This window comes from Biomphalaria glabrata, chromosome 1, assembly GCF_947242115.1.
Source record: "Biomphalaria glabrata chromosome 1, xgBioGlab47.1, whole genome shotgun sequence".
In the NCBI taxonomy this organism is placed as follows: domain Eukaryota; kingdom Metazoa; phylum Mollusca; class Gastropoda; family Planorbidae; genus Biomphalaria; species Biomphalaria glabrata.
Genome location: NC_074711.1, coordinates 9,795,150 through 9,809,113, shown reverse-complemented (window position 1 = coordinate 9,809,113; position 13,964 = coordinate 9,795,150). Strand labels below are relative to the sequence as shown.

Here is a 13,964-nt window from a genome sequence, read left to right as displayed (position 1 = left end):
TTATTGGACAAGACATTTATCAAGACAAGATAGTTGTACGTATAAATATGTACATGTTTTTTTTTTTTACATCATTATTACAGCCAAAACAAAGTCATTCCCTTTTTAGCACATGGATTGCTTTTGTAACTATAGCAAGGGTCTATAACCTCAATACTTAAAAAAAAAAGATTGAAGTTATTTCCCTTGTTCTTAGTCTGGGAAAACTAATGTAGTCTTGGATAATACAAAGCTCGATTTACGCTTCACCTCAGCTTCCTGTCCGACTTTGTTTATAGTAAACATTGTTGAAATCTCCCGAATCACACAGATACATAATTGTACAAAGAATCAAGCAAAAGTATACTCCTTTTGTAAAAACTGAAATCTCAAATTTAAAACACCAACACAGTTTTATTGGCTTCATCATTTTATGAATGAATGAATTCAATATATACTTAAAGCACAGGAAAAAAGTCTGTTTCAACGCTCATCGAGAGTCTTTGTTGAGAGAGTTCGCATGATTACCTTGGCATAGTCAGAAGGTGCTACCATCTTTACAGTGGTGTTGATAATAGTTAATATCTTGCTCTAAGCTACAATTTAAAAATTACCTTCCCATAAACGTCATTCGCTGACCATTGTTCTTTTTGATAGCTCCAAAATAAGATTACTAATTGTCGCAGAGTTATATGGTAAAGTTGTCTCAGTTTTCACCCCATTAATTCAACTTAGTTCTACATTCCTCATAAGAGTTAGTGCTGTATATTTCCTGGGTTTTTTCACACACTGACAATGATTCCCTATCTCCCGTGCCGGAGATCGGAGATTTAGTACAAGTGTTTTCTTCATTGTCCTGCAGAACTGTAACATCCGGTCATCTTGGATAGTTTTAGTGTCTTAGTTCCAGAAATGAAACTTGTTCTACATTTAGACGATTTCAGACAGGAAGTGTATTGTCTCCACTTGATGACACGAAATTTAATGTGTTGTCCCTCTAGTTCATTTCATATTTCCCAAGAAGAAGAGCAGCTTTCTAAATTAAGAGCCAAACTGATTTGGCATCATTCATTTATTTCAATTTCTTCTCTATATATCGAAACATTTCTTAATAAAGAAACGTCCCGCCATTCATTGCGGGTCTGTAGAAAAAAATAAATGTTTATATTTACAGTTCTTAATCTCTCGTCCAACTCACTTGGAGTCTTCATTGAGTTCTACATTCCCGTCCTCTAACACCCGTTTCAAACAAGTTCCGATGAAGGGGAAATCAGTTTTTGGCTGACATATTAATAATTGATGAAGAAGGAAAATTTTTTTTCTTGCTGGCAAACTTTAAAAAAAAATCTGGGATGTTTAATCGTTAATTATTTTCTGTTTTGCTGATACGGCAAAAAGACATTATTGAAAAATAAAAACTAAACTTTTTTAAAGAAGATTTCTTTTTCTAGACACATCACGGTTATTATCACGTGTCCAATCATTTTCAGAAATACTCGGAGAGTATCCGATGTTGTGAAGTCTTCTAAAAGTAGTTGCTGCAGTCTTTGAGAGTATTGTAAAGATGAAATAGAATGACATCGAACCAATCCAGGTGAAACTGATTGATTACTTATTGCCTCTGTTGTTTCTTTGGTTCGATATCGATCTGTTGTAGCTTGGTTTACGACCCTTGTTCCCTGCGGTACTCAACTCGAAGGATTCTGTCGAGACCCCCGTCATTGGGGTACGTGAATACGCCGCCGACGAGTACTCTCTCGACCGAACACTGCCGTTGTACATGAGCTGTCGGTTGTTGGGTCCAGTCTTTGCCGGACATAGCTTCAGGTTTCTCAAGCATTTTAAATTGACGCTGAAGAGCAGGAAAATGTAAGGGTTGACCGCGGAGTTGGCCACCGCTATTCCACCCAGCAGGGCGTAGACGTTAGGCTTGAGGATGTTGTGGTTGCCGTAGGACATGATCATCTCTGCGATGAAGTAGGGCAGACCGCACACGATGAAGCAGCTGACGATGACGACGGTCATCCTTAGGGTCTTCAGCTTGGCGCTATGAAGGGTGGCCGACGTTGTGTTGCTGGTGAGATGGATCTTCCCTGGCTTGAAGCTCTGCCGCTTCGAGGTCCGGCAGTCGGAGGCCTTGCGGGCGATCTTCAGGAAGATGCGAATGTAGCAAACACACAGGATGATGAGGGGAATGAGGAAGTTGACCAGCGCGGCGTAGGTGAGGAAAGCTTGGCGATGGCTGATGTCCTTACTGCGAAAAATGTTCTCGCAGACGGTCATGTTCTTGATGTGATCATATCTAAGGTGGAACACGTAGAGCATCGGCGTAGAACAGAGTAGGGCCATGCCCCATCCTATAGAGACCATGATCATAACCTGTGAAGAAAGGGATAACTGAGCTGAGTTGCTTATCTATCTATCTATCTATCTATCTATCTATCTATCTATCTATCTATCTATCTTATCTATCTATCTATCTATCTATCTATCTATCTATCTATCTATCAGGGCCGGTCCTACAGATTGCGGGGCCCTATGCGAAACGGATTGCGCGGGCCCATTCTGGGTTGTGATAAAGATAATAAGTGAAAATTAAGATTTTGTATTAGAAAATAAATTCGTCTTTGCATTTTATTCATTCTTTACTAAGTACAAAATCACTGTCAAATTAACTTTACTAGCTATCTCCAGTAGATAGTAGTTTTCCAACTAAAAGCCGATAAACATTCAGATCTGCCCTTTAGGCTTACTATCGACCAGAAAAATATCGCTTTTGTTTTTTTTAAGAAGTTGAGATGGATTAAGATCTATATTTATATGGCCAGTTACTATTAAAGTAAATTAAGTATTTGCACTTTTTGTTTTTCTTAAAATTTGCATTATTATTACATTTTTATTAAATGAAAGCTGACAATGCCGGGTTTTTTTTAATCGCGAGTAGGATTGGCCTTGTCCATGTTGGATGACAAATTTGTCTATTTTTAAGGAGATTTGCATCAGTTTTCAGAAGATTTTAATAATTTCAGGAAATATTCATGACTTTTTCGTATATTTTGCAATTTCCGGAGAATTCCATGAACCCTTTAATGATAAGTTAAGATGGTTTAATTTAATAATTTACACCTACAATTAGCGCGGGGCCTATGAAAGTGCGGGGACCACATAGGTTGCAGTGGTCTAAGACTGGTCCTGTTATCTATCTATCTATCTATCTATCTATCTATCTATCTATCTATCTATCTATCTATCTATCTATCTATCTATCTATCTATCTATCTATCTATCTATCCATCTATCTATCTATCTATCTATCTATCTATCTATCTATCTATCTATCTATCTATCCATCTATCTATCTATCTATCTATCTATCTATCTATCTATCTATCTATCTATCTATCTATCTATCTATCTATCTATCTATCTATCTATCTTTCTATCTATCTATCTATCTATCTATCTATCTTTCTATCTATCTATCTATCTATCTATCTATCTTTCTATCTATCTATCTATCTTTCTATCTATCTATCTATCTATCTATCTATCTATCTTTCTATCTATCTATCTATCTATCTATCTATCTATCTACTATCTATCTATCTATCTATCTATCTGTCTATCTCTAGATCTATCTATTTATAGCTTATATATTTGCTGCTCTATCTATCTTTCTGTCCACAAATCTAATAGTGTTAATTTGCTTATATCCGTGTGTTACTTAAAGGTTTTTCAAGTTACCAAATCTATATTTGTTTCTTGACCTGTGAACAGTTTACAAATTAAATTAAAGCGATGACTTGATCTTAAGAATACATTTCTCTATTTCCTCCTTCCTTCTCCCTTTTATAATTTATTTCTTTTTTCTGCCTTCTATCTAACATCCATTTTGTGTGTGCATTTGATTTTCATGCTAGCCATTGCCAAGGCCTATTTGTTTCTTCCTGTTGTTACACAACCACAGAAATAGTTTGACACCTTGTACAAGGTGTCATTATATTAACAAAGTAATCTGGGAAGATCTCCATAGACATCTATTTCTGGAACCCGTGCATGAGACTAAGCTCTTCCGAAAAACGACTTAAACGAAAGAAGGGAGGCAATGATGGAGGAGCATGGATCAAAAGACGTATGGTTTCTGGAGCAAACAGCAATTTGTCAAACAAAACTGTTTTAAAAAATGGACAGCCCGAAATGAACATGCTACGTACAAAGGAAAAAAACCCATTCAGGGCTGTTGGTTGACATGTAACGTCAGTGTTCAGATCTGCAATGCCACGACACATTCTTTAAAAAAAAAAATTATTCGCAGGCATGCGCAGAGAATGACCATTATTTAAGGTTTTTATTTTAAAAGACTTCTGGTCTTGGTGTGGGGGTAAGGTTTTAAAGGGGTGGGTAAGGTGAAGTGGATTGAAATAGAAACACGCCATCAATCTATCAGATCGTCCTTTGAATAAAAACGCAGTTTAAAATTATTTCTTTCTTTATTCAACCGCATTTTATGTCTTTTTTAAATTTCATGTTTTTCTTTTATTCTTATTTAGTGAAAAAAAATGAAATTCTTTTCTGGAGTTTCGGACAGAGAAAGTATAAAAAAAAACACAACTCTTTGTTTACATAATTATTAAATATTTCTCAATGTGTGAGATTTGCGGGACTTTTTCGTAAGAAGAAACACGTTTAAAAAAGTCAGCCATAACATGGAAGCCGAAAAGAAAACAGGGCGGTCCACGTATAACACGGCGCAGCATTTTCGTAGTAGACCTGAAATCTCTAGGGACCAGTTTGGAAGAGTCTGTAGAAGTCGCCTATGACTGATCTATGTGAAGAGAGGTTTCCGCCCTGTGCTCCAAATGGCACGGGACCTAAGTCTAAGTCTAAGTAAGTCAATGTATATATAGAAACTATATGATGAATAATAATGAATATACACTAAAAGACCAGCTTTCAAAACTATGCTCTCTCCTAAGAGTCCATCTTTACATTTATTTATACAAACATTTAGAATCCATCTTTATTAATATGTATGTACCGTACGTGAGTCCAGATTTATATTTATGCAGTGCATTGAGGGTGCCGCTTGATAACTATGCTTTCTACTAAGACTCCACCTTTATATTTATGATCTGAACTTAAAGTTCATATATTCTGCATAATACTTAGGGTAAAAGTAAAAAGCCAAAGTTTCAATAATGTATAAAAATGCTTATTTTTGTATTGACTTTACTTGTTTAAACTAAAATTATTGACAACTTTTCAATGTCATTCTAATTTTCGCAGCGAAACTTTTCGGATCAACTGCAATGATCAGAGAAAACTTACTGAAAACTGTTTCTTCAAGGGCGCCGTGATGGCCTGGTGCCTGTCTACAGCGATGACGACCAGCATGTTGGTGCTGGCACACACGGAGAAGATCTGCAGCATTTTGACAAGGCGGCACATGACGTCGCCGGCCAGCCAGTGCCTGTGGAGATGTTCCCACACCAGTTGGGACAGGCAGGAGATACAGATGACCATCAGGTCCGCCACACACAGGTTGAGAATCAAAGAGTTCACTCGAGTCAGTCTGGAACAAATGGAATAATCAATTAGACTTTTTACCATCTCGATCTTGTCACGGGGATCTATGGCGAGAGTGAATATGTTACTTTGATATTTTGGTATGATAGTTATATCCCCGTGTTTATGTACTCCCAAGTTATGAATGTGAATAGTCTTGCAAGTGTTATGAGTTGAATGGTTTACTCTTCTTTGAATGTTCGAGAGAGTGTGTTAGTCAGTGAGGTCTTGTCCCCGGTCCAGGAAGGTTGGACAGTTGCTTCCTGGACTGGTGGTTTTGTATTAATATTTATTGAGTTGATGTCATTGTGTGCTTATTGAATGTTAAAGTATTATTTATATTTCCATGGATATCTTTAGTTGGAGTTGAAGTGTTTTTAGTAATAATTGTTCTAGAGTGTAATTATTAAGTAACCCCTAACGAGCCTAATCAAGCAATAAAAAGAACCCCGACATTTAGGGGCTTCGTCCGGTCAGGTACCGTGTCTGTTGTACATGTCATCTGTCATTTGTCACTTTGGTCAGCCAGTCAAGAAAATATATTTGTATTGTAGACTCAATCTATAAGCTCGAGAGGTTACAACAACGAGACAGAGACTATAATTGTGCAACGATTAAAGGATTTCATGTAAGACACAATACGACTTTGTATATATATATATATTGTGGTTTATACGTGACAAAGCTAATGAGTTACTAAATTTAGAAAGCCTTCAGGATAGAAGACTTAAAAGTAGAGTAGCTATTATACATAAAACACTGAACCATAATTTTCAAATACAAAAACAAAACCTAATAAAAATACTCAGAAAGATACAAAGATAAAGGCACATTTTTCGTTCCATATGCTAGAACAAATTTGTACTAATGCTCCTTCTTCCCTAGTGCTATTAGAGCATGGAATGGGTGGCCTAAGCTAGCCAGGAAAACCAGTGACTTGGCCAGAATTTAAGTCATTGGTTAATATGCAGTAACGTCTGTACTTTATAAGATAAGAAGATAAGTCTATAAATATATTTGTAAATTGAATTGTAATTTAAAAGTTTGGACTATTCTCAAATCAATCTCTACTTTTTGTTCAATTATATAGTAAACTATACACGGTTGGGGGGGGGGGGTGGCCAAATGCAAAAGGGATATTACTGATACTGTTGATGGAATGTTATATGGTGGGAAGAGTTGTGCCCATGCATAGGGGAAACTACTCTGGTAGCCAAGATGGCTGATTAAAGTTATTTGTAATGAGGTGAAAGTATTCATATGTCAAGTTTGTTTATTTTCAAGTAGGCTATCTATCGTAACAGATACTCAGCAATAAGAAAATTACAATATAATTGGAACAGTGAGTTAAAAAGGTAATTAAAAATGTTCATTGATTCAATACTTCATGACATAAACAATACGAAAATGAAATAAATTGTTGTCACGCAGTACGAGTTTGTATGCGAAAATTCAGCTGGATGGCGGAGAATGAACATTTGTCAATATATATTTTTGTTACTATGACGATCGTGTGAGACAAGAGTAGAAATTGAAAACGCATCACTTGTTGCCAAGAAGTGGACATTTATTAGAAAAAGTCTTAGTTTTTTAAAATTGTTCCTACAGTTTATGGTCATATGATTTCAAAATAACATACATATTTTAAAAAAGAATATCCCATTTTTGAGACATTAACCTGACAAACGAACTGTTAAACAGACAACACAGACGCAATAGCAGCTTCTCCTTGCACTAAACCAACAACAAGTAATTCATACAGATGCACACGTTAAGATTTTTAATTTAAAGTCCAAAGTTTTGACAAGCTTCTCTCAAGCAAGATCCTATCTCTTGCGGATGCGTCGAAGTCTTGGTTGACACTAACTACAGCACGACAGGTGCTCCGACAGAGCTCTGCAGTTCCATCAGGTACAGCAAGAAGTATCAGCTATTATTATGATGTCTAGTTCAGATAGACCTAGACTCAAGTGTTGTTGTTTTTATGTGGTATTTGAATGTATGCCTTCCATTGAGTTTCGAAGTATTGTATTTTTAGCGCACAGCTGATTTATGTGGTCTGTCCGTCTGTCAGTTTATATTGAAAAGATTGAAAATCTGATATCGTTATATTTTAGATCTTGCAAAGTTCTGATGCAACGGTTACTTTTTTATTTTCTAAAAGCGAAATGTTTAATTTTAAAAATTAAATATGCAATCATTTTTCAAATAAAAATACACAACTTTTTAAATGGATGACTTGATTCAAGGGTGGTAAATCTATTTGGGCAGTTGTTTGAGACAAACATCTATAAAAATAAAGCTAACAAGATTCTAGAAATAAAAAATCACCCTTTTGGTCAGTGATATTGTGATGTTACCATTAGATCTAGGATCATAGAAGACACCGATAGCAAAGACGAACAGACATGAGAACCATTTTCCCGATGATCAAATCATTAAATATAAACAATCTGATATAAACTTTTTCACAGGTAAATTATGAGTAAGTCTTGTGTGAATGTACAATTAGGTTTTTTATAGTTATATTGTTTTATTTGGTGTAATGCACTAAATTGTAAGACACATTTCCTTACGACAATAAAGATTATTATTATTATTTTTTTATTATTATTATTGTTATTATAATGTGAACTTCACCAATGGGGCACGAGTTTGAATCCCAACTTGAAAAAATATCTTTTGGTTTTAAGGCTTTTGTAAAGGCAGCTCAGATAAGATAAGAGATAAGATAAGATCATTTTTATTGGTTCAATCAAAGAAAATTCAGTTTGACTACCATTGACCACCTCAGCGTAACTACTATAGCAATAACAATATTGATGCAAATACGAACAACATTCACAGATGAGACACATACACACTCAGAACTAGCGCTTTAATGTGTAATAATAAATGTATGTATAAAGCGCTGTTAACAAACAAAATGTAGGCTCAGGGCGCTGTGATAACATTACAAACATAAACAGGAGAGCTAAAATGGCATTTTTTAATTGGTCCAATCAAATGAAAATGCGGTTTGACTACAAGTGACCACCTCAGCGTGACTACTGTAACAATAACAATATAGATGCAAATACGAACAACATCCACACACGAAAGCTGAAGGCGCTGTGATAACATTACAAACATAGACATGGGAGATAAAATGACAAACGAATCTAAAAAAGACTTCTATGTTCTGTACTTCTTGATGACTACAGATGGGAATCTCCAATCATAATGTAGGTATATATTTTCAATCTTGCGTATTTGTAAACATATAGGTACATTCTATGTGAAGTGTGCATAGGTCACACTTTATCAATAGTGACAATGATGAAAAACTGAAAAGCGCACTTTATTTTTTTTTTCATTTCAGGAAGAGGGATGTTGTGGGCGGGCTAGACTTGTGTGTGAAATTGATTCACGAAGGGCCATAACTCAAATTTTCTTTTTCTTTGTTATATTTTACATCCATCCAACAATTCGTTTTAGTTATAGAAGGGGGGACAACTTCAAAATGACCCCATTATTTATACATGTAACCCAATGTCATAATACATAAACACTCTTTCGAAAACAAAAATATAAGCAATAATGTTCAGGCTGTGTTTTATAATTGAACAGTCCTTCCCTATCTGCCTGTTTTCAATAGACTGGAATAAATGTGTGTAATATATTCATAAAGACTAGGGCAGTTATCGTCTTCAGCAGACGCCATGATGCGCGATGCGTTGGACGGTCCTCATATACCCATATTCTATACACAATTTTGAGGGAAATAATAAAACGTTTTGTCCTTTGAGAATTCAACGTTCGTTTTAGGACAAGAAGAAATTAATAGACACTTGTAACATTACAATTATTTCTTCTTGTTATTGTGAATTTAAAAAAAAAAGGATTCCACCTAGACAGACAATCAGACAGGTGTGAGTTTATATAAGCTTTGTAAAAAAAGTTAAAAAAAAAATTGAGTTTAGTGTGGAAATTCCCCATGAAGCCATGATCATAAGTCGTAATCCAAATTTAATTTTAAGACGATTATATTTGGAACAAGTATAACAGTCAAACCAGAGTTTTCACTGTGTAGCTATGTGTCTAATTAGGTAGATTTTTTAAAATCAATATTATATATTGCTAAAGCTGCGAAGCCGTGTTGAGATATATTCTAATAGTTTCATTCATGAATCGCGTAATCTAATAAAAAAAAGGTCACCCATGCTCAGAGCGGAGCCTTCACCCACGCTCAGAATGAACTCTATCCAAGATAAGTCTAGATCTAGATCTATGTCTAACTCAAGATCCACTTTATACTTTAACACATGAACATACAAAATTAAGTTTATTCATTAAAAATTTTAATCAAATATATGTAGGCGTACAAGCAAATGTTTTTATTTGAAAAAATGAATTTAAGTCGATTAGCTATTTTGATAACTCCATTCATACTATTTTTTACATTCACGCATTCGCTTTACTTATAAAATTATTATTTCGTTTAATTGTTTACAAAGCACTCCCAGTAACTATATCGAAAGTGATACGCAAATTAAAACCAGCGGGCCGCGGGTAACATATGGTTAGTATATTATATATATACATATATATATATATATATATATATATATATATATATATATATATATATATATATATATATATATATATATATATATATATATATATATATATATATATATATATATATATATATATATATATATGTATATATATATGTATATATAAATGTAGATCAATAGATAGATAGATAGATAGATAGATAGATAGATAGATAGATAGATAGATAGATAGATAGATAGATAGATAGATAGATAGATAGATAGAGGCCTAAAATGCCGAATTTCTAGAATAATCGTTAGAGCCGTTTTTGAAATTCCCGACCAATCAATTTTAAGTCTATTTCTTGTTCATTCCTGTAACAACTTGAAGAATTCGCAAGCATAATTGCGCACAAAAAATTGCAATTGTAACAGAATCAAATTTTTAATTTAGCTATTATACAGTGGTTAATACAGTGGTCAATACAGTGTCTCTAGACATTTAGTTTCTGTCTCTATATCTGTTTATCTCTTGCACAGAGAATACACTAGCTATCTTGTAGACATAGACGCTCTATTATTAATGCCAGTACATTGTGTCGCAGAGAAAGGTTTCACTCGGTTGTTATGTCTTTTGCATCATGGGAAGAGAATACAGCTGCATCATGGGAAGAGAATACAGCTGCATCCGATGATTTGATAAGCTATAAATAAACAAGTGGGCAGCCTCCCTCAGAGACTAGTTTTATTGAGAAAACAAAAAGTCAACTATTATGGGGATTTTTTTTTTTTTTTACCTTTGTGATTTATTGTTGCTTCTTATATATAAATATTTGTGGGTTTTTTTTCTTTTGTTTTCATGTTTATAAAGAAATGGTACACATAAGCTAAGGCCTGATAGATGAACGTCGTTTAGTTAATTACAACAGAATTTTTTTTTTGTTTACTTAAACTTTTTAGTAAAATGGAGCAATAGAGCATAATTTTGTTTGGTTTAATTTCAGTGGAACTGACGTGGTGGCCGAGGGATAAAGCGCATGAATTCAGAACTGAGTGGTCCCGAGTTCAAAACACAGTGAAGACTGAAATTTAGTTTTTGGGATTTGTAGGACGGACTCGAGGTCCAGCGTACTCTAACGAATACCTGAGGAAATAAAGGCGTTTAGTTCTCGTGCTGGCCACGTGATACCCATGTTATCCGTCGGCCATAAAAACAGATGAGCTTTATATCATCATCCCTATCGTCCAAAGTTTTGTCATTAGGATCAACGTGTAGTACATGTCTAGAAACTCAAACAGATTTATAAAACTGGACTAATAATGTCTCCAAGAGATCTTTAATTTTCAAAGATTAAGCTATACTATGAAGTATAAAGAAAGGTTGATGTATGTATGTATGAGACTTATAGACATCAAAACCGCTTGACCAATCTTGATAAAACTTGGCAGTAATGTTTCTTGGGTACCAACTTAGACCTTAGTGTATGTATTGTAGCCCTAAAACAAACTTAAAGACCCTAAAAAAAAAGTTGTCCGACTCTATTAAGGCTATAGTATTTATGGATCAAGGCCATGTTAACAATGTTGACATGAGAAAAGATCGAAAGGATTTAGATCTAGATCTAATTTTAAGAAATACACTTTGCGCAGATAGTTTTTTACTTTGACACATGAAAATACAAAATAAGGTCAATTGATTTCATTATATAATAAAATTAGCCTTCAAATTTGTGTTTCAAAAGCATTTTTACATTAATTCGTTATTTATATCTGCGAATTTAGATATCCCGATGCACATTCTTTCATTAGACATTACCAAATGGTTACACATTAACACATCTCTCTACTGAGTCTATTCCTAGGCCTAGGTCTAAAACTCTTATTGAACTCCAAGATGATAAAACTTCTTTTCGCAAAGATAGTTTTATGGTTTAACACATGAACATACTAATTATAGTCCATTCATTTCATATTTAATCAAATTTACATTCAAATTTGTTTTTCTAATTCATTTTTAATTACATTCGTTCGCTGTTCGCTAAAGCTGCGTAGCCGTGTTGAGATAGGCCTATATTCATTCATGAAAAAAGGTCACGCATGCGCAGCACGGAATGAACTCTATAAAAGCCAATTTTTAACTAGATTGGTGTAGATTTAGATCTGTCTACCTCAAGATCTACTTTATACTTTAACATATGAACATACAAAATTAAGTCTATTCATTTCAAATTTTAATCAAATATATGTAGGCCTACAAGCAAATGTTTTATTTTGAAAAAAATGGATTAGCTATTTTGATTTCGTGGCTTCATTCATTCTATTTTTACATTTACACATTCGCTTTATTTATTACATTATTATTTCGTTTAAATGTTTTAAAAACACTCTCAGTGACTATATCGACAGTAATACGCAAATAAAGACCCGGGGGTCGCGGGTAAAATATGTCTAGTTAGCTTATAAAGAGCGCAATCACAGCGTAGGGAATATATCACTTGTTACTATAGTTGTATCTCTTCTCATTATTTTGTTAGTATAATAAATAACAATATCAAATCTGGCTATAGTACGTCAATCACGAAAACTGGCCACTAAAAGACTTCACCCCCCACCCCCAGCCTCTAATCCTAATGAATTCTGGGACATCTTCAAACAGAACGTATTAAACTGTTCCTCTCCATCTTACGTCATGACAGGGGTAGATAAATCTTGAGGCTAGAAAGTTTGCCTCTGAAGCAAGACGTCTTGAGACAAAGTCCACTAAATTTGAGTTGAGATTTTATAGCGATACTTCCAGTACTCCCTGGCTGATGATTGGAAAACTCTGACCTCGTGATTACATCTTACATCTTAACCACACATACAGAGACTGTAGACATTCAATGAGGTCATCGTTGGTTCCACTAGCAATCTCACTAGACTCACTAAACATGAAGCTAGCAATTTTCTGTTCATGGCTATTTATTATATTTATTTTTCCAGTATTTATCAGCAATATCTTTATTTGTACAACTTAAAATATGATTTTATAATGGATTCATATTTCAATTTAAATAAAGGTCTTGCAGGTCTTACGAAGCAAATATATAAACATTTAGTGTCAGTTTGTACGTTATGACGCTGAGGAGGGTTCTATTATTTCTCATTTAAATGCACCAGGACAAAAGAAGACGACGAAAAGGAAATTTGAATCGACCATCGTCGGAAAACGGTTATGTCTACGCTGGATGTGGTAAAATATGTAGGTCACAGCTGGGGCTGCGTAACCACGGGTAATACTGCATTCCTCATTAATCTTCGGACTTTAAGACAGGCCCTATTATTATTATTATTATCAAGTTTTTCATCCGTTGCCATAAACAAACTAGAAAATCCTGAAGAGTAACATCAGCTTCCAAGTCAATTAAAGCTGTATTCTTCACTAGTGGTCTATGCACTCTTTATGGTTGTGAAAGTTGGACACTGAACGCTGAGGCTGAAAGAAGAATCCAAGACTTTGAGAGTAAATGCTACAGAAAAATGTTGGGTATCAGACACCAGGAAAAGAAGACAAATGAGTTTGTACTTTTACAAGTCAAAACTCTGACTGGCGAAAGGTAGGCACCTTTCAATACTGTGAAGAGACAAAAGCTGAGCTGGTTTGGTTAAATTGTAAGGCTGACTGACTGTGAAAGTCATCCTTCAAGGAACAGTGGTGGGAGCATGAAGAAAGGGTCATCCAACAGAGAAAAAAAACAACAGGCTAGGCAACATAAAAGAATGGACTGGACTCTGCTTTTTTTTACAGGGAAAAGTGTGTGTGTGGGGGGGGGGATTTGGTTACGTGAACTGTCACAGCACCCCTACGACGAAAGTTGAGGGACAGATGAGGAGGATGAT

General features: G+C 34.7%; 1 protein-coding gene across 2 annotated transcripts in view; it reads right to left on the bottom strand.

Moving 5' to 3' along the window:
- Window positions 1–299: 299 nt before the first annotated feature.
- Window positions 300–13,964, bottom strand: part of LOC106065386 (vasopressin V1a receptor-like) — a 129,631-nt gene continuing 115,966 nt past the window's right edge. For both annotated transcript variants that reach the window (XM_056020875.1, XM_056020879.1), the window contains 2 exons: window positions 5,308–5,551; window positions 300–2,358 (listed from right to left, as the gene is read on the bottom strand). In XM_056020875.1, the coding sequence (XP_055876850.1) occupies window positions 1,588–2,358; window positions 5,308–5,551 (1,015 nt within the window). In that variant the 3' untranslated portion in view covers window positions 300–1,587. The remainder of the gene's footprint in view (window positions 2,359–5,307; window positions 5,552–13,964) is intronic.